Source organism: Vigna unguiculata, chromosome 6 (assembly GCF_004118075.2).
Source record: "Vigna unguiculata cultivar IT97K-499-35 chromosome 6, ASM411807v1, whole genome shotgun sequence".
NCBI lineage: Eukaryota > Viridiplantae > Streptophyta > Magnoliopsida > Fabales > Fabaceae > Vigna > Vigna unguiculata.
The window spans coordinates 17,538,200-17,562,933 of NC_040284.1; the positions used below are offsets into that span (position 1 = coordinate 17,538,200).

Below are 24,734 nucleotides of genomic sequence, written 5' to 3' on the forward strand. Positions count from 1 at the left end.
TATCCAACTGATTCAAAATCAAATGAGTTATGTAGATGCAGGTTATTTATCTGATCCTGATAATGATATATCACAAACAAGATATTTCTTCACATGTGATGGCACAATGATTTCATGGCGGTCAGTGAAACAAACCATAACAGCAACATCGTCAAATCATGCAACTTTTAGCATTACATGAGGAAAAATAGAATCAATAACCATATATGAAAATAATAGTGCATATATTGCTCAATTGAAAGAAGGATATATTAAAGATTTATTTACAAAGTCTTTGCCAAGGAAAATATTTAAGCATTTGCTTCACAAGATTGGACTCGTCATCTTAAATATGTAAGTTTACATGAGGGGAAGAAATAGAAGATGTGATGAATAATATTATATCAAAGAATGAAGAATAATGTACTCTTTTTCCTTGACAGGTTTTTATCCTAAAGGGTTTTTCCTAGTAAGGTTTTAACGAGTCACATTCTCTGATCAATGGACACCCAAGGGGGAATGTTATGAAATTTATTGATGTCCATTGAGTTGTTAGCAGTTACCTATGATTGATTGCTATTGATGTTATCATTAGTATTGTAACCATTGAGTTGTATCCCTTGGGGTTGCCTTTTGTATCTATAAATAGAGACTTCTCTTATTGATAAATGACACACAGAAAATCAGTGTCTACTCTCTATTCTCTTTCTCTGCTTTATTCTATAACAAAATAAAAATATAACGCATAACCTTTATGTGAAAATAACTCATTTAGATAGTGTTGAATAACAATTTACAAATAAATGGAGATTTTTCAAAACTAATTAATAAAAATAACCCATTCAAAACAAATGTGTTAATGTTTTAATATATATGTTTTTAATTTAGTACTCGCCCCATTAACATGCAGGTATAAAAAATATCCGTACCCGTGGGTATCCATTTTCAATATCCATTTCTTACCCGTTGCGGGTTTTATCTGCACATATCCACAGGTACAAATTGTTTTGATATCCCTAATCACATAAAAGACTCTCTAAATTTGAAAGATCACATGCCAATATTTAATCTCATCATCCCATTTAGGCATGGCGGGGACAAGTTTCGCTATCCCATACCTATTCTCACAAAAAAAAATTCATCATCATCCCCACCGGGTAACGAGTATAATCTAGTACCCTTACCCGTACATGTTTTCTTACTACTTCAATATTAATTTTAATTAATTTTTATAAAATAATAAAAAATTACTGTAAAAGAAACACAATATTATCAAATATTTAAGATGATGGTTGTTTCTTCAATATCAAATACTTTGAAATAAAATATAATTATTTACATTTTAGATTAGAATACCAAATAAAATTTCATTAGAATCAAAACATTTATTAAATTTGCAAACATTAATGAAACCTAGTTGATAAAATTTAAAAATATTTTTAAAAAATATAAAAAAAACAAATATTCAAACTAAAATATATTTTAAATGTTTGTTTACTTCAATTTCTTAAATTATAATTAATATATTTTTTATACACTAATAAAAGTTATAATACATCACTTGATCAAAATGACGCAAAGAATAAATAATAAGCATAATAATACAATTTTGACATAGATCCTTGATCTTTTGAACTCCAATATATGTGTAATGGTGATAAAAAAAATTCATGACAATTACATTTAATTTTTATATTGTAGTAAATAAAAGTTAATAATACAATTATAGTAAAAATATTACAATATGATTGATAGTGAGTTAGAAAATAAAAAATAATTAGATAAAATATATCAAAATAGTATTCTACATGATTAAAATAAACAAAAAATAAAAATATTAAAAAATTAACAAATGTGTGTCTTAGAAACAATTTGAGAGACTACTCAAAGAAATCGCACAAAGAAAAATAAATGTATAATTAAGGGTATGATAAGATGAAAAATACCTTAGAGATCTAATTTTTTTTTCAAATATCAACATATATATTCAATGGTCAAGAAATAATAAGAATTGTTTTAGCGAAATAAAAGAGTTGTTTAAATGAAACAAAAATTATTAATAATTAGTAAAATTTTTTTATATTACCTAGTAAATGAAAGGTTTATGCTATTAAATACTTAAATTGAGAGTATTAAACATTCTCATGTGAAAAGAAAATATACAATAAATAAAAATATTAAAAATAATAGAAATATTCAAATATGACACATAAAATATTTTAATTACATATATCATTTTAACATAATTACATAAAAATTTATGATAAGATGAAAAATATATTGAATATGAATGAGTCTCATACAAACCAAATAATTACAAGAAATCAAAAATAGAGTATATATATATATGATCTTAATAATTTAAACGGGAACGGAGATATGACGGGAACAAGTATCATGGCGGGGATATGTACATCTCCATACCCATTCCCATATCCAATTGAAAAAGTCGGGATTCCCGATACCCATACCCATACATAGTCAATGTGGGAATTTTCCGTCAAAACAAGGATGAGTTCGGACAATACCCACAAGACAAGTTTATTTATCATTTCTAATCCATCTTTCCGATAACAAATTTAAGCACCTTCTGCATTATTTCCCTAATGAATTAGATTATGGATTCATTACATATTAATATATAATTGTGTTATACATTTTGGACGGGTAAAAGCATTAGACCTAATTGTTATTTCTTAAAATTTTCCTATGGATGAATAAAAATGAGAAATATTAAATCTTATACTCATTTCTCTCTCTCGTATTTCTTATTTAAAAAGAAAAATGTAAATTAGTTATACAAACTCTTTTGCAATTTTTTTATAAATAGTTCTTTATAACGAAAACATGTAGGCATATTTGGATTTTCCTAAATTTAAAAGTATGTTTTAAGAAGCTACTCATAACATACGAATATATTTGTTAAAATAATAAAATTAAAAAGTTGTAAAATATAAATTATATTTTGAATAAACGTTTATTTAAAATTGTTAATCAAATTTTATAAAAATATTAACATTTAATATATAATCAGGGATTAAACTAGGTTAAATTTGTAACAAAAACTTGCTTTTGTTTAAAAAAAATCTGGAAACATTTTGGTTGAAAAATAATCTTAAAAAAAACACAATCATTCATACAAATAATGAGATAATATAGGAAATAAAAACAATTTATAATATCAAAGACCTTATAAGTCATCATATAAAAAATGTCCGTGTCCGCGGATATCCGTGATTTTATTCACGACAGATAGTTATTATTTGCGGATATTTATTATTTGTGGATAACGGGTAACAAATATTTTAATACCTGCTTATAAACAGGTCGAGTATGAATATCATATTATCCGTATCCGTGGATATCCGTTATCCGCAAAAAATTAAAATTAAAACTAAAATTTAATTTATATTTTATTAAGTTAAATTTAATTTAAATTAAAATTAACAGTATATTTTATTATGTCAAATTTAATTATAATTATAATTTAATTTAATTTATATTTTATTTTTATAATTTTATATTAAATTTTTTATAAAATATATATTTTTTAAATATTTGCGGGTATCGGATACCCACGGGTACCCGCGAGTTTTAAAAATATCTGCGAGTATTTTTTAAGCGAATACCTGACGAATAAATGAATGGGTAGCGGACGAACTTTTTTTTAACGGGTTGAGTTGCGGATAGGCACTATCCATTCCTGACCCAACCCGTTGCCATCCCTATTTATATTACATATTTTCAAATTTTTTTTTCTTATAGTAGAAACACTATGTATTCAAGTATGACTATTTCAGCTGGAAAATATATGTGACGTGTATTTTATATATAATCGCGTACAATTTTTTGAATATATTAAAATAATTTTAAACAATTTATTAATTATATTTCTAAATATTACTTAACTAGTTACTAAAAGATGTTTCTAATTAAGTATATTTATAAAAAATAAATACATGTTATGCTATAATTTCATATATCTATAAAAACAAAAACATAAGTACACATTTTAAATATGTCCACGTGTATTAATCTGGATTGAATTGAATCTAACATATTTTTATAATTAAATGCAAAATTCACTTTAATAAAAACTTTGATTTTTTTAATTTCCGATTTTGTTAATAATTTTTCCCGTTTTATTAAGCTGCATTTAAATGACAAGGTGAACCGGCGTCGTTTATGCCAGGGTTTAACCTACGTCCCTGTATGTTTCAGCGCAAAACGGTCAGAGTAAACAACACTAGACGTTGGAGTGGCGGGTGCGAAGTGGCGCTCTAACATCCATCATTCCGCCGTCCTCCGCCGCCGCGTCTATGGCGGAACCTGCTGGGGTTCTGACATTCCAGGCCAAGGTTAGCCACGAAGCGAAACTAAAGGAACTGCTTCACCGAATCACCTCGCTTGAGATAAAGCTATGCTCCGACGGCGCAAAAGAGTTTGCGAAGCTTCTGAAGTCTGAGAACGGCGGTGACGTACTTCGAGAGTACGTGCATGGGTCCCCGAAGTGCTCTGAGCTTCTCGAGGCGTGGAAGCTTCGCGAAGGAAAGCAAGGCATGAACTATGTGTTCGACCTAATCTCCGCGATTTTCAACCACAGTGAAGGTAAGTACAACCCTAGCGTGGCGGAGAGTGTGAGCGTGAGCAAGGACTTGGATAAATTTGCACGGATATTGATTGCGGAACGGTTGAGTGATATCCACAAGGAGGTGAACAGCAAGGAGTGGCGCCGGCAGAAGGCGGCGCTATTGCTCCTGGCGTCGATTGTGCGGCGTGGCGCGAGCTTGGCGTCGGAGGTCTCGAAGAGCTTCGATTTTAAGCTGCCGGAGTTCGGGAGGATCGCGTCCGAGCATCGGAGGAAGAAACCGGAGGCGAGGGTAGGGTTGCTGCGGAAGTCGTTTGTTGGATTCGCAATGTCGTTTTTGGAGGTCGGGAAGCCGGGGCTGTTGCGGTGGATTTTGCAGCAGAGAGAGATGTATTCTGGCGTTCTGAGAGGGTTGGGAAGCGATGATGATGAGACTGTAGTGTTTGTGTTAACGGTGTTGAGAGATAGGGTTCTCGTTGTGGAGTCGTTGGTCCCTCCGGGGCTTCGGAGTGTGTTGTTTGGGAGTGCCACGTTGGAGCAGTTGGTTGAGGTTTGTGGAAGGGAGAGTGGTGGCGATGCTGCTGAGGTTGCGTTTGGGGTGCTTGTTAGGGTTTGTACTGATCCGTGTAATGGTTTAATGCCGGATTCGAAAATGCGGTTGAGGGGCAATACTAAGAGGGTCTTGGACCTCATGAAGAAGCTGCGGGTGACGGAGGTTCAACATCATAGCGACTTGCTTTTGGCTATTGTTGAGGCCAAGGGTTCTTTTGGTTTGTTGTATTTGAAGGAGTTTCCTTACAACATTGAAAATTTCAAGTCTTCTTCATGGTTAGAATTGTTTACCTGAATTTTGTTGTTGTTGTTGTTGTTGTTGTTATTTGTTATGTTTATGTGCATGATTATGAGTAATGTTACCATGATAGCAATACAATAATTGAGTTAAATAGTCTCCCAAAATATTAGATGAAGACTGAAAACGAATTAGCCAACCGTTTGGTATCTGAAATTATTACATGGTGTGGGACTATAACGGTCTCAATCAATCTCCACACAATACGTTATTCAGTGTTGTTCATCATTTTCCATAAATTAAGTGTTTCACGTAGAGATTGGTTGGACCAAGTATGTGTGGTGGTTTGTGATTTCTAATAATTAATCCTATCGGCTAGTATTAGAATTTGGCCAATGATAGTGTATTTAGAAGAGAGTTGGAAAATGGTGTTGGTAGCTATTTTTTGATATGTACATGTTAATTTTTCATTTTTTTTTATTTATACCCTGTTTACTGATGTTGACTGATATATTTTTCAGGATTCCTGCAATATCTGTGGCAGCTCAATTGGTTTCGTTGGTTGGTAAGGGCATTTCTAAGGAAATTACAAATTTTCAATCAAATGGTCCCAGGCTGTTGTTAGATAATATGGATTTACATAGTATTGTGAAGTGCCTGTTTCCTCGTCCATTCAGCAGGCCTGTGTTTAATAAGGGATTGCCTCACACCGAACCTTATGTGAGGCATGGTACTCTAAGGCTTCTTCTGGAGTTACTGAAATTTTTGGACTCTCTTTTTGGTGGTTTGAATCATAATTCTAGTTCCAGCAATCCATTCTTGCAGCATGTGATGTTTATCAAGGATGAAATTCAGAATTATGTTCAGGCTTTTCTTCCTGATCTGCAGGTTTTATTAAACCTACTTTCCTCTTTAGATGCCAGTTCTGAAGCCTGTAACTCAACTTTGAAGAGGGATGCATGCCATGATGAACATAACAGCAGTAAGAGAAAAAAGTTAAAACTGGACACTTCAGAGAGTGGTGATATAGATATAGTTGTTGCTGGTCTAAGTTCTACTCCTGATATTGATTTGACTGACAACAGTGAAACAATTGATATTGGAGTAAGAGCAGATACATTGGACGATGAAGTGGATCTCATGAATATCATAGGGGAAATTTGGGGTGTGGACCTCCATTCCATAGATATTAGCTCATGGACAGACGTGGACTCGTACCTACTGTCTAAACTTCTTGATGCTATCAGATATTATCGTGTATGTTCATTTTTTTATAATCTTATTTTATTCAAGCCATTGGGTGTCACTAATGCTGTTAAGTAAACAGAAAAATAGCTCATGATCAAACCAAAATTAAAGGCAGATTTAAATACTTCTACTGAATTATATAATTACGTAGTTTCTTTAGACAATTTTCTGTTTAGCATTTTGATATTCTGTTGGTGTTTGGAGTACTATGTTGTTTCATTTACTAAATTAAGGATATTTTAAACAATAACTTATATTTTTGAGTTTTGATGATGGCCTGATCCTCTAGTTTCTTTGATTTTTAAGGCTTTTAACGAATTTTTCTCTGTGCACTGGGAACTCAATTGCTTCAATGAGATATATCATTGCTTGATATATCTCATTCAATACCTTAGAGCTGTAATGACACTTTTCCCTACCAATTTAATCGATAGAGCTGTAATGACTCTTGACACATGCCTCAATCTTTTCATTTATTCTAGGAACAATGATATCTTATAACGGTGTGTCGTTAAGTGTGTGGCATTTTAGCATACTCTTGGATGCCTGTGATTTGTTTTACTAGGGTTAAACTCCTAAATTAGAGCTAATAGCGAGTGCGTTTCTAGCTTTTTTCTTGGCATTGATTAATTTGATTTGTACGAAATCAAGTGTAATTATAAATTTAGTGCTTAAACTAGGTATGACTTGGACTTTAGTGGTTTACCTTTTTGGTTATTCCTTTTTCACTTGACATTAACTGTTGATAGAATTATATTTTTGAGATTGAGTATGCTCTACAACTATAATTTTTGTAATTTTAGAAGTATCTCAGTTTCATTGTCTTTTTTATGGGAAAATTCTATTAAGCACCAAATGCTTTACTCTAGAGTAGTCAGATTATGAACATGTGGCAGAACAGTTGAATGTAAACTAAATTTAAAATAAAACTTCATACTTATGTGTGAAATGTACTTGTTGCATCTATGAATGCCTCCCTAATTAATGGGTCAGCCTACTGTTTCAGTATCCTAATGAAGGAAAGGAAATCTGGTGTGATTGTTACTTTCTTTTTATATAAATTTATATTTTTTCTTAGTTATTCAATTATACATGATGTCATCTTATATTCCTTTTCCGTTTTTCCTCTGCAGCGCTCTTTGCCTTTCACTTTGGATAGTTCTTTCGAAACTTTCAAGAGTCTTCTTAAAAGTCCGTTGGAACTAACAAGGCACCTGCAGGTCTCAGTGTTGTCCTTGATTGCGGAATACATTGAATGGTGTCCTGACAATGAAATTCCTATAAGAACACCACCCATGTTGTACAGATACCTACAACCATTCATTAAATTGTTAATGTTTTCACCATACAATGAAACAAGGGATTTGGCGTATAGACTGGCCTTGGCAGCTATGTTCAGTACTGGCGGTTTTGATGGGAACCTTCACGAGATAGAAGGATGGTTTTTATTTTTACCAGGTTATAATGCAAAGAAACCCCCTGTCAAAATGTTGGAGGCTGATGCATTACAGAGTTTTACTTTGTTTGTAATATCATTCTTGTGTGATGCTGTTTCTACGCTTGGGAATAATTTAGTTAAATATTGGAAAATTCTTCAGAGTCATGCCCATATTTTGGAAGGCAGTACAGGTGATCAGTTCTATATTCTCATATTTTACTTCTTTGTATACAGTTAACTCTAAAATCGTGTATATCATATGCTGCTTCTTTTCCTTTTTGTTGTACTGCATAAGTTTTTGATCTGGTTCTGTAAATTCATAGGATCATTATCTTTCTATAGAGATAGAAATATGCATATTATCATTTTCTATGGTCACAATATCTGCTAGTTTTTTTGTCATTTCTTCAGAAATGTTAGCATCTGATGTTGCCAAAATTGTTTTGGCTCTTGATTGCTGATTTTGTGGTTTCGTTTCAGATTTATCACCTCATTTTAGCCCTTTTGTCGTATGTGTGCTGGAGAAGTGTCTAAAGGTGATCCGACCTAAATCAGGATCCTGCTCTGTGCCTAAAAAATCAGTGGTATTATTATACACTTGCAGTACAGTCAAGTATCTCTTGCAAACGCAGGTACATGATTCATCATTTGACAATTTTGCTTACTTTTAGTTTGCAGTTTGTGCACATCTAATGTTAGATCTTTGTTTCTGATAGGTCAACCCTGAATTGTTATCTGCTTTAGTTCATGCAGACTTGACAGAGAGACTTGGTGGCAGTTATGAATGTGGTGAAGTCTTTCCCCAGTGGAAGCCACTGAAGGATTTATTGGACTTTGTGGAGAGCATATTACACCATCGGAATTATTGCATCTTCTCTAACAATGAAGAATCTGTCCTTCCTGATAGTTCTCTGGGAAGTGCGCTTGGTAGTGTAAGTAGATTGTTGAATTGTGGGTCTAGTCATGCAGTTACTGAAACAACGATATCTTTCATATCCTCCATTATATTGGAAGATGGGGGTAAAATGTTGACAAATATGCCATTGCAAGTGGTCATTCCACGTGACTTGGTTGGAGTTCCTTTTTCCCACTTATTGTCTGTACTTTTTCTGGATTATAGTGTTCTTCACCATGCTACAAAGTTGTGGCCTGCAATGTTTTATGCTGGTTTGGATATGGCCATGTCAAATCTTGGTATTGGCAGTCAAAATGCTTCTCCTGTTGGGAATTCTGATCATAGATTGTATCCAGAGTCTCTGACTTGTAGCCAACTTTTAGATGCTTCTGAAGCTGATGCTGTTACATTTAGTATCTTTCTGAGACAGGCACCTTTCCATGTGGTATTTCCTGCAATGATGTGTATGAGTGGTCCTTACATATCAAAGCTATCTAAAATACAAGAGCTGTTACTGCATAAATTATCTGCATCCATAAGTGATTGCTTGCTCCTTCCCAATCTGCAACTCCTGCTGTTCTGGACTCATCGGATTCAGTTATGTTACAAAGTTAACCCAATTGCTGAAATTGAACAACTTCTGACTGTGTGTGTTAAGCTTGTAGGGAGCTTGTTAGCGCAATTGTTGGTCCCAGAGAGTTGTTCTGACTGCTCTATGAACAATTTTTTTTGTTCAAGATATAACATTAAAGAAGTGATTAAAACCATTTTTTTCCATCCCTGTGTTTTGATGTCATTATCTCTTTCGATGGGAAGTTATCAGAACATTGCAAATGGAAATGTAGAGGACGATTTCAATATGCTTAATGTAGTATCTGATGAGGGTTTTCACAAATTTGGTAATCCAATTCTAAAGATATTATCAATGACTCTTGATCACATGTGGTCTTTATTTGGTTTCCACCTTTCGGCGTCTACAGCTGAAGATGTTGGTAGTTTATTTGTGAAGGAATTTAAAGGCTTTCAACAAAAGCTATTTTTGGATGTCAGAGATAAATTTGAGTTTTGCATTCGTACTGAAGATGTGATGCCTCTCCTTCCAATATTATGTACTTTACATACTTTGCATAGGTTTTTATCACCTTTTGAGCTTCTTGAATTAGTGGATTGGATGTTCAGTAGAGTTGAAGTGAATGATTTACCAATTAAGAAATCTCTGTTATCTGTTGGATGTTCCTTATCTGCTGATGCTTTCAGTGCTTTATCCATTTATTTTCAACAGTCATCTGAAAACAGGGCACCTTATGATTTGTTTTGGGGGATGGATGTAAAGAGTATGAAAACTGATATTTTTGAGCAGATTTACATCAAGGTTGTGGATTTTTCTCTATGTTTTGAAGTGGATAGTGCTGATAGATGCTTGCTTGAAGCTATCAATGCCTTGTATACGCAGAAACATATGCAGCAAGAAACTTTTCATCCTCTGCTGTTGATCATGTGGAAAATTATAATGGTTACTCCATTGAAAAGTCTTTCCCATTACATTTACAAGACAAATGCTAAGAAAGCTATATTTTTGCGTATTCTTACTGAATTGAGTTCCCTGCATTCGTTGGTCTTTGGGCATTCATTTTTTGGTATAGTGAATAGAAGTTTACATAATGATATCGGTGGGATGGAACATATCTCTGATCTTACTATTTCGGAAGATCAGTATATACTACTTCTACCGGCCTCTTTGTCATACTTGAGCTTGATTTCCAAGAGACACGGGGTGCAGAATCTCAAAGATTGCGGACCTATACCTTATTTTTATTCAAAAATTCTCTTGAAAGGTTTCAGTCAATGGAGGAGCTTTTCGTCTAAAGATATATTTGAGGAAGAATACGGGGAATTCTTTCCATCATCTGTTCAAGAACTTCTCTGTCGTATTGATCACAGTCTTCTTGGGAAATCAATTCATATGTTGCAGTATCACTTTGCTCTTAATGGGGATTCAATAAAATTGAAAAAGAGATTAAAGTTATTTAAATCCATTTGCCCAAAACTTGCTTCGCACGATAACCTGATTGACTGTGAGAGTCAAGTTATTGATAATTATTCTCCACGCCAGTCTTTGAATATCATCAATCGTGTTGTTGCAAAGATATCACTTTGTAAAATATTATTGTTTCATGAAGAAGCAGGTATGAAAGATGTTTCAGTGAAAATGCAAAGCAAAATGGGAAAGTCTAGGATGCATTTTATAAATACTTTGGTGGACATTTGGCAGTTTATTGTGAAGAAATTTTCTCTAGCCTCTGATCAATCTAAAACTGCAAAAGGCACAAATATTTCATTGCTATATAATCTCATGGAAGAGTTTTTGTTGAATATTATTCTGGAATTGGTTGGGAAAATGGAAAATGATCTTATTCAGTTGCCATCTATTTCCTTCCTTGAGCAATTAATCAGATCTGCTCTTCTCTATAGGTTTGGTGATTTTACAACAGTGAAAACTCTCCGGGTTATATTATCACAGCTTAATGAGGGGAGGCTATCATTTGATTTATATCTTCAGTTGTTGCTTGCACATTCTCAGTTTGCCCATACTCTCCATTCTGTGCACAAACCAGCAGGATCCTTTTTGAAGCCTGTATCCAGCATTCTTAAGTGTCTTGTGATTCGTTCTCTTGACTATTGTGAAAGTGACGTGAAACAGACAGGGCCAACAACTGTGCTTTCAAGTGGACCATTAGAAATTGTTAGAATGCTACGGATACTCCTATGGATAAAGGCCCGCCAAACTGATTCAGATTATGGAAATGATATTAACATAAATTTAAAAGAACTGCATGCACTGCTTCGTCATTCTTATGGTGCAACAGTCAGCTGGATTGATTTAGAGATATCCAATCTTATGCAACAAATTGAGTCTATGAGTTGCCTGTTGTCTCAGAATGTCAAGTTAGATTCAGAAACAATTGAAGAGTGGTACAAAGGCCATCACGGAGACAACTTTCCAATTGACCCTGACATATGTGTGTCAACTGTTCTCTATTTTCCCTTTGATAGAAGTATCTCCGATGAGCCACCATCTGCAAATAAGATTGAACCAGATACTATCAGGAAAAAGGTTTAAGCATGTTTTTGCCTGCCTGAATCTGTGTTTCCTGTTTTTAGTTTTGTACCTGTCCTTGTTTATATCTCATTATGTTTACTAACTTCATTAAATCCTATACAGGTACATTATTCTCATGTTGAAGATAGAGAACGTTATGATCCTGCATTTATATTGCGATTTTCAATTTATAGTCTCTCAAAGGCTTATATAGAGCCTGTGGAGTTTGCTGGGTCAGGGTTGCTCGCAATAGCATTTGTTAGCATGTCTTCCCGGGACAACGGAATAAGAAGATTAGCTTATGGCACTCTTGATAAATTTAAGAATGCATTGGAGGTTGGTAACAGGTTTATCAGTTTCTGCTTATTTTATCTCATAAAATTTAATTTTGGCAATGTGAGATTTTTTTTCTACATTCTCTTCAAACTCTACTTTTTTTTGTATATTATTAATACTTAACTTCCATATGGAGAGCTACTTTTTTATGGAATCATCTAATCTGGATTTGTGAAAATATGTATGATAACTGTTCATTTCCCTTCAGTTTGTCATTATCCATTTCAAATATTTTGGCTAGAAGAATGATGTGAAATATTTGATCCGTTTTTGACAAGTTCTTTTGTCTACAACCATGTTTTGTATGTTAACTGTTCAGTTCCCATGAGGCAATTTCTCACGATTCATTTGAAATGTTTTTGGCAAGGATGCTTGATATGTCAGTGTATTTTGGGTGAATTCTTCAGTGTATTACTGTATTTAATCAGTTGATTAGATAAAAGGTGTTTTGTTCTCTTACATGTGCTTTGGGAATGGGTAATGTTTATAGTGTCTCTTTGTTGTTTTGCCCATGCATAGTGGGAAAACTTTATTACTGATATGGAAAGTGGTGGAAATCCTATATCAATTAGAAATATGACCAAAATATAGTATATCAGGGAGGAACAACCTTCATTCTACAAAAGATTGAATTAGGTCTAGAACTCAAATTCTAAGATAATATCAAAGCTTATTCTAGCAGTTTTGTTAGGTTTATCATGTCACTTGCCATCTAGGCATTATTGGACTACTAATAGATTTCAAATCTTGTAAACCTAATGCTTGAGATATCTATCCTGATACGGAGGAGTATTGCAAAACCTACATTGTCTAAAAATATGACTAAATTGTTATATATAAGTGGAAGACAATCCTATAACTAGAAACAGGTTTCATGAGGTTGAGTTGTGCCCACAAAAAATGATAAGATGACATCCGGGCCTGCCTATCCTAGATTCATTAAAGAGTCATTAAAGAGTCACTTATATCCACACCCAACACTGTAGGATCAATGGAAAAAAAAATTAGGCAATTTTGCTGTTTCGATTAATTTGTCCAAAAAAGCATGTTGTGAAAGTTAATCTAGCTAGAAAATCTTGAACTATAAGTAAGCTTGTGGAAGCCTCTAAACCATTGCCTAGAATCCCTGGCCTTCGGGAAACCAGGGCCAAAATGAATGTTTGTTGTATTATTGGGCTTGGGCATTTTCCAGGGGCTGATCCGTACCTTCAGTGCTTTCTTCGTGATACTCTATTGGAGAATACAACATTATTAAACAGGCTTCTATGGAATTCAAGTTTTAGATTGCTTTTCTGTTTTTTCTTTTGTATATATGCATATATTCCTTGTTGAAAGATTATTGCTGACTAACAATAAAAATTTCTTACAGAAATGCCAAAAGAGGAAGGATGTAATGGGACTTCGACTTCTATTAAATTCTGTTCAAAATAGTATAGAAGAGCCATGGCAAAGAATCCCGTCAGTTATTTCTTTATTTGCTGCAGAGGCATCTTGTGTATTGTTAGATCCAACAAATGATCATTATGCTGCTATAAGTACATTTTTGATACACTCTTCTAAGTTGAATATGAGGGTACGACATAAGTTGTTGAGTTTCTTTCTTTACATGAAAATTTTTGCTTTGCTTTGAAAAGTAATTTAGTTTTAGGTTCCATTTGCTTCAATTTTGTAGGTTATCCCTATGTTTGATAACTTCTTTTGGAGTACCTCTGTCAATTTTAAAGCAGAGAGGTCTTGGATCCTCAGGCTATTATGTGCGGGGCTGAACTCTGATGATGATGCCATGATATATATCAGGAACTCTATCCTTGAGACCCTGATGACCTTTTATGTCTCTCCTCTTTCTGATTTTGAGTCAAAGAACCTGATTATTGAGGTAAGCACATTCTTAAAATTTGTTTTATTCTTTTCCTATCTGTCTATAGTTGTACTTCAAGTGGTAGTGTCAGAGTATGTTTATACTCTTTTTGTGGTATGCATTACTGAAAATTACTCAAAGCTGTGTTTCTACTCAACTTGTTGTCATCTCTTAACTTGGTTGTCATATTGTGAATCGAATCACAACTTAGGTGCCATTTTTTAATTGTTGAATTGTATCGGTTTGAATCCTTAGTTATTCAATTCATTAGTCAAAGTTCAAAACTTATATTTCTGTTGACATTCGGATGCTGTTTCTACAAAATTTTTTATACCATTCCAATTAAGTTGGACACATGCAACTTCCATAAAACGTGTTGAAGTTTGAAGATGATGTACATGTTTATCTAGCAGCTGGGCAGTCTAAAAGTTGGACGACTTTCTATTATCAAACAAAACTTTGATATTTGGCAGGAAGAAGTTTTCGGGTTTATTAAATGTGAACCTTAAAGTACTTGTGATATTTTAGCACAATGCTGTGGTTACGGTCTAGCTTGTCCAATGATCACCCTTTTAATTTAGTAGGTATTAAAGTGAGGGGGTATACCAGAATCACATCCATTATGAATAATTTGTGGTATCAGCTGAACAGCTGTGGTGACATGTATTTCAAGGAGGATTTTACTGTAGCTTGGAAAAATGCATCAATTAAGTGCTGCTCCTTTAAGAAATGGGCATTCACGGGCTGAATTGTGCTTGTGCTTCTTGAATAGTGCTTAATAAGTTGTTTACCCAAACTCATACTTCATGCTTTGGAGTATGATGAAATACGCTATTTTTCTTGTGAGATTCTCACTGTGACTACTCCCTTGTCCTCTACCAATATAAAGTGAGCCTATCTTATTTACTCTGCAGGTGATAAAGAAATCTGTTAAATCGGATAAGATTACCAGTCATCTAGTGAAACACTGTTCTTTATTTTCATGGTTTTCGTCTCTCATCTCAGTTAGTAGACAAAGGCTTAGCGGAGATGACAATAAACTCTTCTTGAAACATGTGTTGGTGGCACTAAAGGTAAGCCTTTTATTCTCATGCAGTTTGTAATCTCCCTCCCCCCATCATGACCTGCAATTTATTTTGTTTCTCTAATGCTTTCTGTTAACATTTTCCTTTCAAACGTGTTGCGGTTTTCTAAAATTATTACTTGTGAGCCTACATATTTTTTTAGCAAGCTTGTTCATCAAGCATAGGATGAAGAAGATAAAAGAGTAGCAGTTTGACCCTCTAGCAGTGTTGTTAAAATCACTGCCTAACTTGCAAGATTGCATGGTTGTATGAGTCAAGCACCCTCTAGCAAGCTAGGTTGTATTCAATATTGCTGGAAAGTGGGATTGTGGTTTGATGTTCAGTCGTGGAATGATACATCTCAGCTGGGTAAAGTAAGCCCCACTTTTTCGTCTTAGTAAACAAATTCCTTACCATTTGCAACTCCTCCAACCTCTGAATGGTGAACGACTGGACTTCTCCTTTCCAAGCCAGAGCCCTGCCTCTCATAACTATTATTGCGGAGGGTTGTAATGAGATTTTCCAACTTACCTACTTGTCTTTTAAAAGAAGTATGTTAAACAAAGTTATAACTACATATTTCTTGAAATATGCTCAAGGTGTATTTTTCTTACTCCTAAAAGTAAAATGTGTTTAAGTTAGCAAATGGTATGGAGTGTGCTATAACATGGCCCCACTTATTTTTTGGAATGAGTAAATTAGCAAACTATAACTACATATTTCTTAAAATATCCAAGGTGTAATGTTAACATACAAATTAAATAATAGTAATAACAATTTATAAATAATAAATGAATGTATAAAATATTATATATTGTTATTTTTCTTGGATAATCAATGAATGTATTGTATACATAATAAAGTAAACAACAATTTAATTATTTAATAGTTTAAAAATACGTACATAAATCAAATTGTTGTAATCCTTGCAACCGCTATAGCATATTTTGGTAGTAGCCCATCTGCTCCACTATTTACTATTAACTACTATGAATGTTATTCTCTACCTATGTGCTTGGATTATCCTCAACATAAAGGTTATCACCAAGATTGTTCAAAGCTGTATAATGTATTCCTTTCACTGGAAATGATATATTTTACCAATTTGCTTTTAACTCAGATTTCTGTTACTTCACACTTAGTCCAACTATTATTTTCTAGGTTGTCAATGATGTTATTTCATTTGGAAGAATCTCCAAGTGGTTGAAAAATCACGGTCTTGATCAGCTCATGGAACTTTCATCCAATCTATTTAATTTCTTGCTCCATGATGCAACGTTGGCTAATGAAACTTTATTACTAGTCAATCCTTTTCTACAAATGGTTGCTTCAACGTTGAAATTATCTCAGAAAAGGAAACTATATCAGCCACATTCTACCCTATCAATGGAGGGCTTGTATCAGATGTACCAGGCTGGCAATGTCTATGATAAAGGCAAAAAAAGTATTAAATCGGAGCTTGCTCTTGAAGCCATACTTATGAATGCCCCTCATGTCTCCATTTTCTCTATGGTACTTTCTTTGATCCACCTCCTTAATTTGTTTTTTATTATAAATACTTGATCATCGATGACTCAGTTGTATATTTTAAAATTGTTTGTTCAAAGGCATACAATGAATTCAATATTGAATTGGTTATGTTTTATATTTTAATTAGACTTTAGCTACACCAATGCAAATGATTTTCATACAGTGTATTGTTTATATATCATGAAATGAAGATGAAATTAATTAGTGAAATTCACTTCATGATTCAAAAGTGTTTAAAGTTGTACAAGTGTTATATGATAAGATTTTTTTTTTATTACACCTGCATCGATAAATTATTCTAGTCTATCATGTTCCTGTGGAGGAGTTGATTTTTAAAATATTTTTGGCATTTTTAATTGATGTGGGTTTTAGATTTTTCTTTTTTATTATTTTTTTCTCAATCTATAATATTAAATGTTTATTCCTTGGAGAAATCGTATCTATCAGACTGAAGCTCTAATTCCTATTAAGTGTATACTTCCTCTATATTGGCTTTTTTTTTTGGAGTCGGTATGAATAGCCATCATATTTTTACAGAATCAGGAAAGACTTCAAAGCTTTCTTATCTGGGCAACTACAACTGCTTTAAAGTCAGAGTCTATACGAAGGCTGGAGTTCAATAAGTATCAGTTCTTCAGAAATGATTTTAGGGAAGAGTTTCGAGAGAACACTGTAGTTTCAGCACTTCTTCGCTGGCTAACGGCTTCAGTAATCATTGGGAAGCTCCGTAAAAGATCTTATTGCATGGATTCGGGGTTAGCTGAAACACACAACTTTGAATCCCTGAACTCTTTACTAGTGTATGTTGAAAATACCTCCGGGCAAAGAAATGATATTGATATTGGTGCGGAGGAGCTACTAGCTTCAACAATCTTCTATCTCCAACTGCGTCTTGGTGTCAATCATGAAGTGTTACCATCAGTTGTATGTGCTCTCTGTCTTCTGATTTTTGGTGCCTCTGATTTTGCAGGTATGGTACTTCATACATTTAATATAGTTTACTGATTGCAATTACGGTGATAGGTCAGAATAGACATTTTAGTTAGATGTTTGTATCAACATTCTTGCATCTGGCCAGATATTTATGCTATTTATTTCATTCTATAGTTGGCAAAACTGATTTATTGCAAGACTACGACACTTTAATATCATCACACAGTTCAAGGATACGGTGTCCTCCTGAAGTTAATCCAACTTGGAGATGGTAATTTTCTGGGCCTTCTAATTCCTCGTACTGAAATGAATTCGGATGTTTATTTACTTTGAAAACCATGTTTAATTGGATTCTTAGTATTTATGTATGCTTCATAACTAATCATAGTGGGACCTGATTGATGTTTAGGTCGTTTTATCAGCCATGGAAGGATCATTCTCTGGAGTTCAGTGATTCACAGAAGATGGAGGAATATCATGCTTGCCTAACTTTGTTAGTGATTATATCTAATGTTGTTGGAGGAAAGAAATTAGAGTCGGCTAGTTTATCCCCTGTAGATTTAGAGAAATCAGGCTTATTCCAATGGGAAAGAAGTTTACTAAGAAACTGAGAGTTTGAGTTATTATCTTACTTTTTGTAGATTAGGAAGTGTACAGAAAGTGTTTAGGAAATTATATATTTGAAAATACAATTTTTTTCAATGGTAACAAGCTATATGTATTTGATGGTAACATACAAGCTAAATTAAAATTTTGGTCTGATATTTGTTTCAAATTTAGTTTCAAGCTATATTTGACTTGGTTCTTATGAAAAATTGATTTTAAAGTGTTAAAAGGTTAGCTTCACACTTTTTATATACTCATTTCAAACAATTTTTTGATTCTAAATTAATAAAGGTTGCATACACTAATTATTTTAAACTTCTGAATGAGGTAATTTTTATAACTCGTCAATGTCCATTTATTAAATTGATCATAATAACTTAAGCTGCACAATGGAAAGAAATAATATAACATGGTTGCTGTTATAAATGTTGATGAATAATTTTAAAATGTAAGTAATTTTAATATGTAAAAGTTTAAAATTTCTTTCGTTTGATATCATGGCTTTTGTTTGGAGTTAAGAAAATACAAATTCTCTTTATACATTGAGAGTTGTTATTGAGAAAATTTAGAGCTATAAACTCTAGGATATTGATAATTATCTTTAATATAAAAATTCAGCATTATAAACTAATTTATTAAATCATTCTTGGATGGTTAATATATAAAAAACAATGACGATATTTTCAAGTGATTATATAAAAGTGATTAGTTATATCTTTAATACAATATATACCATTATATCTTCCATGTTATATTATTCTTTTTGTGCCTTTTCAAAATATATATCATAGTATTCTTTTTTACATGAATGAGGATGAAAAAAGAAATGAAACAAATGGATAAATGTAAGTTTAATGTGACGGAATCGTTTTATGAAGCTTTATTTATGACTTGCTGACTTAATTAACTTTTAAGCATATTATAAATTACAATTAGTGTATTTTTATTTAATATCTTATGATTTCCTATTGTATTTATTGACTATTTAAAATACCTTTTAATTTTATTTAAATATTTTCTCTTTGGTTTTTATGTCAACATGATAACATAATTATCACTTTTGTCAATATGCCTTCTTCAACTTATTGATAAGCTTGTGTCTTTTCTCTCTAATATCTTCAATCTTGCCCTTGGAGAGAGAAAAAAACAATTTAATTGCAATTAGAAAAAATTAGAGAAAAAATAACTAAGTTGATTGACGAGTTGAAGAAGATAAAATGAAAAAAAATGTGACGTCTTCCATTGAAAACAAATATCAAACAATCACATACTTATCATTATCACATACTTAGACTAAAATTTATGTAATACTTAAAACTTAATTAACCATTAATTTATTTATTCTTTTTACTTCCAAAAGAAGATAACTTTAATTTAGAAAAAACAATCAACATAATATTACTTTGCCCTTTTTTTTTTCTTGTTATGGAGTAAGGTAAGGACAAATTGATGAAAAAAAAACATTGAAATCAGTACGAGTTTTAGGTCAATAAATTTGCATGATGAAGTAACAAATCCTCCATGTGAGTATGAATACGTGGACTGCACATGACTTGCTCATTTCTAGAAAGTGAATCAATTAGATTGAACAAAGAGTGAACACATTTAAGTCACTTTAGGTCAGGTGAATAGACCTGATTTGTCTATTTCTAGCAATTGCATCATGTGTTGCATCCAACTCTATTCAATTACTTCATAGACATAACTCACTTTAAGTTCGGCCTCTTTTTTTTTTTTTTGTCTTCATACTAGTTGTGGAAGGAAACTATTAATGGGCAACAAGAGAAGTTACAATGAACATGTAGTAGAAATGGTTTTATTGGAGAGTAAACATCCAAACATGGTCCCATGATAAAGTAACATGACAGAAAACTAAGAATATGAGAATTACAGAGGCATTTCCAGTGGGTTTTCTGGACTGATTACAAGGACATGAGCATCATCATCCAACATGGTACAAACCAAGTAAAAAATCATGCATGACTATGTCCCCCTCATGTATTATTTACCTAAGTTTGTTGAAGAATCATATGAAGTGGTGCTCAAAGTGCTGCAATGCACTCAACTTCAATCTTGGCATCCATTGGCAAGGCAGCAACTTGATAGGTTGATCGAGCTGGAGCAGGTGAAGGGAAGTCTGAAAACATTTTAACCATAAAATCATTATTTACACCAGAACTAGCAGGGATTAGAAAGTAAAATTGCAGAAAAAATAGTAAAGCCTTATCTTATCTATTCCACATAGGACTAAACATATTCAATTTGCCTGAAAATAGATTAATTTTTACAGCACAATGTGATTTATCATCAGAAGTGAATTTCATTGGTAAAGTATAGTATAGCACATTTAGCACTTGATTTGCACAGGGGTTTAATATACTGCAATATTAAACAAATGGGTAATTACTGTTATCAAAAAGAGATAACAATTGAAAAGCAAAAGTTTAGAATGGTGGTCCTGGTAAGGCAACACCAGAATCACTAGCATAGAACTCACATTTAGCATAGATCTCATTAACTTTCTTGAAGTCCTTCAAATCAGCTAACCTGGAGGAAATAAGTGGTATAAATATAGCTGTCTTGCCAGCAGCATTGAATACAATTCAAAGTAAGGAAGAGCAAATAATTCATACAATATTGTCGTCTTAACAACTGATGAGTAGCCAGCACCCCCTGATTTTAGTATCTCCCCCATATTTTTGAGAAGCTGAAATGTGTAATTATTTTACAAATGTCAGTGACAATATCTGTCTCAGCAGTGTACTTTCACAGCAATGCCACATCGGAACAACATTGCTGGCCTGTGTTACTTTTAAAATGAGACAAACTTAAATGCATATATCAGACAATGATTTTATGACATTTAAAGAATGTAAGTAACAAAAATTGCGTGTATAGCAGTTTCCCACTTATGCAGAAAGATACAGTGTGAAGATTAAGTAATGTACTTAGCATTAACAATGGTAAAATATTTGCATTCTTGTGATAATTATTGATTTTGGGAGTCTGGTAGGTTCTTGATTTGGTTAGTAACAAGTGGGGGACTGGTAAGCCCAATGATCTACTTTAGTGGCTGATTCTACATTTCTTGGAGGAGGGGCTAAGTTCCCATTTTCATTTTCGGATTGTTTGATGGTGTTTACCTTGGCTTGGAGCATTTTTTTTTCTTGCTTACTCAATAATACATTCTACCTTGTTTACGTAGGAGTTGTCCCAATCAGAGTCCTATGCTTTTAGCGGTCTTAATGGTTTAGGACTTGTACAAGTTCTACTATGCTAAGACCTGACCAAGATGATAAGTCTATAAAGAAGTACTAGTGCTGTTCACTTTCTTTCAATTCTACTGATTATTTCTTATAGTTCTTTTTTACCCTACCTTTGTCCCAATTAAATTCTTCATTTATAAAAAAGTATTAGAGTGTGACCCTCTACACCTTTCTTTATCAGTGAAATATACTGATAATAGTGATCGTTCCAACAATCAATCTATTGGAAATTTCGAAAGGAAGCTCTTACAAAAGCTAAGTTCCCTTAAGAAAAATCTGTTTTTTTTTTTTAAATGATTACGGTATCATGTTAGTTACACTGGCATATCTTAACCAATTCAAAGTTATTTCAAAACTAGAAAAAGTTAATTCAGCTTCATACACATTCAACCAAGTGACTATTCTAAATCATTCAGTATTTCCAAATAAGTGGAGAGGGAAGATTCCCACTTCAACTATTGTGAATCATCTGATGCCATGAAAATTACTCAACAATTAGGAGTGAAGTCATCCATCCAATTAAATCATATCTCAAGCACAACTTCTTAGAAATGATTATTGAAACCCCATAAGCTCAAATCCATGAGAAAAAGTGACAAATTACAAATACTAAGAAAATTTTCCTTATCAAAAAATGAAAGGCTGCATGTTCATAGTTATCTTAATGTACCTGCTCTGTCTGATCTTCAACATCATCAGAGATGAACTTTCCAGTCTGTATTAGAGAGCAAAACATGTATCATCAGTCCAACATTTAGCATGCAACTACACAACTGAACACATATGTAGAGAAAAATTAAATTGAAGAGTGAACTTCAGTGGATGATTTCAAACCTCGGGAACAAGGCCAAGAACACCCGACACAAACAGAAGGTTGTTGGCTTTGATTGCTTGAGAATATGGTCCCAATGCCGCTGGGGCCTTTTCAGTCTGAACAGCTTCCTTTATTCCTGCAATCAATGAGAAAGTTATTGACAGCTCAAGATTTCATCAAAGATAAAAATAACAATACAAATTCCTTCTCATGATTTCACTTTCATTACATGTAAATTTTAGATTTCTTTTACACATTACATCATAGTCAAGAAGTTCTAGTCAAAAGTCAAAACAACAATTTTAGGAACAATTTGCATACTCTAAAACTTTCCACAAACAAAAGCAATGCAACTAAATAGAACACTTAATCATGCATAAAATTAAAACAAAAAAATTCTGCACAAATAAATAAAATTCGAAAAAAACAACGACAAGAAAACGATCGGATTTTACGGGAATCATTAGAGATACTCCTGCACGCGAATGGCAGAGAGCGCTTAGACGAACACGAACGCAATAGTGAGACACCGGCCACCGTGGCTCCGCCAATTCCGGCGGCCCACGATGCTCGCCGGAAAAAAACGCCGCCGTTCATTGCCGGAATGTGGAAAGTCCTTGCGGCGTAAAACGATGCCATCTCTCTCTCAGAGACACACGCACTGGAGTGACTGTGAAATTATAAAATTCTGGGACAAACGTTGTGCTCTGCAATTAACACTTGCAATGTTTTTTCAGTTTTCCGAAATTACCCTTAACTGTGTAGATTCTCTCATGGAGGAAGCTTCTTATTCTCACATTTTCTCCATTCTCTCACACATAACTACTACCAATATTTTTTTTTCTTGTTTTATTGTGCTTTTTCACTAAGTTTTATTAATTCAGTAAATCAATAATTTGGTCTTTAAAGGTGTGAAATGTTGATAATTTAATCTTTCAAAAAACTGAAATAATTATTTTAGTCTTTGAATATGTAAAAAGTTTTATAATTAGATCTTATTACTAAGTTTTACGACACTAACGTGTCATCAAAATATAAATTTAAGGACCAATTTATGAGTAAGTTATGGACTATTTCTTTGTAAATTTATGATATTATAAACCAATTTGAATTTTTTTATATATTTAGAAATTAAATCAGATTTTCACTCTTTAAAAAAAGTAAATTCCTATTATTTTACATATTTTAATGATCAAATTGGTCATTTATCAATAATTAGTTTTCATCTAAGAGTCTACCTAATCATTTTTAATATAATGGTCTCTTTCAATAATGTATTTTCATTTGAATACTTTAGATAAACTAAATTTATTATCACTTGGACTAACTACTCGTTACTTCTTTATATATATTTTTAACAAAACGAATAATATTAACAACACTTTGCTTATATTTATCACTTTTTTTTCTTTAATTGAGTAAATTTCTTAGGAAAATTTGTTAGGAAGGATTAGAAAATTTGTTTTTTCTCATTGTAAAATACATTAAATGAGTGTTACTTTTTAATTTTGATTACATGTTATTTTCATAGAACTGAGTTGTCTCAAGAATCTTTAGTCCTTTGTCTTTTCTTTGCAAAGTTTTCCTAAACAGTTACTTACTTAGCAATACTCCTGGAGAGTGGGTACACTCTGACGCTCAAGTTAGTAATACTTTCAATTTAGGGGTGAGTAAAAGATGAATGTCAAGATAGGTCCCTTACCTTGAACACTGAACCTTTTTTATATTACTTGAGTGTAATCTTGTCGTATTCGTTTTTATTCTCATTGTAAATACCAATAAAACCCTATGAATGCCCTATCGTATCTGTATTTACCGTTACATTCCCTTGCTGTCCATATTCTTGAATGCACTTTTACAGTCCATATCTCATCTGCGATGTACATATGTATGCCTGAGCCTATACATTGGGATGTACGTATGCTTGAGCTCATATGTACTGGGATGTACGTCTATACAGCCCGAGCCCATATGTATTGGGATGTACGATGTACGTCTGTACGCCTGAGTCCATATGTACTGGGATGTATGTTTGTATACATGTATGTCTGTATGTGGCTTATCCTTGTATTGGGTCCATATACACCTACCCTTAATTTGGCTGAAATGTACTTAGCTCCAATGGGCCGAGATGTCCCCGACCTCCCCATACACCAGCTACTCAGCTTCTTCGTGCACCAATGGGTTGAGATGTTCCCGGTCTCCCCACCAGTCAAAATGTCTCCGACCTCCCCATACACCAGCTACTCAGCTTCTTCGTGCACCAATGGGTTGAGATGTTCCCAGCCT

At 33.2% G+C, this 24,734-nt stretch overlaps 2 protein-coding genes across 2 annotated transcripts; one reads left to right on the forward strand and one right to left on the reverse strand.

The window, feature by feature from the left end:
• Positions 1 to 4,186: 4,186 nt before the first annotated feature.
• LOC114186667 lies at positions 4,187 to 18,521 on the forward strand. The gene is made up of 13 exons (XM_028074644.1): positions 4,187 to 5,395; positions 5,879 to 6,614; positions 7,739 to 8,234; positions 8,524 to 8,675; positions 8,760 to 12,053; positions 12,162 to 12,374; positions 13,744 to 13,947; positions 14,047 to 14,250; positions 15,147 to 15,305; positions 16,458 to 16,808; positions 17,364 to 17,796; positions 17,934 to 18,030; positions 18,169 to 18,521. The coding sequence occupies exons 1-13, from the start codon at positions 4,299 to 4,301 to the stop codon at positions 18,368 to 18,370; spliced, it is 7,638 nt and encodes a 2,545-aa protein (XP_027930445.1). The 5' UTR covers positions 4,187 to 4,298; the 3' UTR covers positions 18,371 to 18,521.
• Positions 18,522 to 20,159: 1,638 nt separating this feature from the next.
• On the reverse strand, positions 20,160 to 23,211 carry LOC114187292 (reactive Intermediate Deaminase A, chloroplastic-like). Its single transcript, XM_028075504.1, has 6 exons — positions 22,901 to 23,211; positions 22,466 to 22,581; positions 22,302 to 22,346; positions 20,999 to 21,072; positions 20,863 to 20,912; positions 20,160 to 20,502 (listed from the first exon to the last, which is right to left on the reverse strand). The coding sequence occupies exons 1-6, from the start codon at positions 23,082 to 23,084 to the stop codon at positions 20,408 to 20,410; spliced, it is 564 nt and encodes a 187-aa protein (XP_027931305.1). The 5' UTR covers positions 23,085 to 23,211; the 3' UTR covers positions 20,160 to 20,407.
• Positions 23,212 to 24,734: the final 1,523 nt, after the last annotated feature.

Bases quoted from the DNA above. Each gene is read 5' to 3' on its own strand.
- LOC114186667 (XM_028074644.1), top strand. From the start codon at position 4,299: ATGGCGGAACCTGCTGGGGTTCTGACATTCCAGGCCAAGGTTAGCCAC. The intron at 5,396-5,878 runs GTTAGAATTGTT...TATATTTTTCAG, and splicing joins AATTTCAAGTCTTCTTCATG to GATTCCTGCAATATCTGTGG. The intron at 16,809-17,363 runs GTACTTTCTTTG...ATATTTTTACAG, and splicing joins ATGTCTCCATTTTCTCTATG to AATCAGGAAAGACTTCAAAG.
- LOC114187292 (XM_028075504.1), bottom strand. From the start codon at position 23,084: ATGGCATCGTTTTACGCCGCAAGGACTTTCCACATTCCGGCAATGAAC. The intron at 20,913-20,998 runs GTATGAATTATT...TATTTCCTCCAG, and splicing joins GTTGTTAAGACGACAATATT to GTTAGCTGATTTGAAGGACT. The intron at 20,503-20,862 runs GTGAGTTCTATG...AAATGTTTTCAG, and splicing joins TAATGAGATCTATGCTAAAT to ACTTCCCTTCACCTGCTCCA.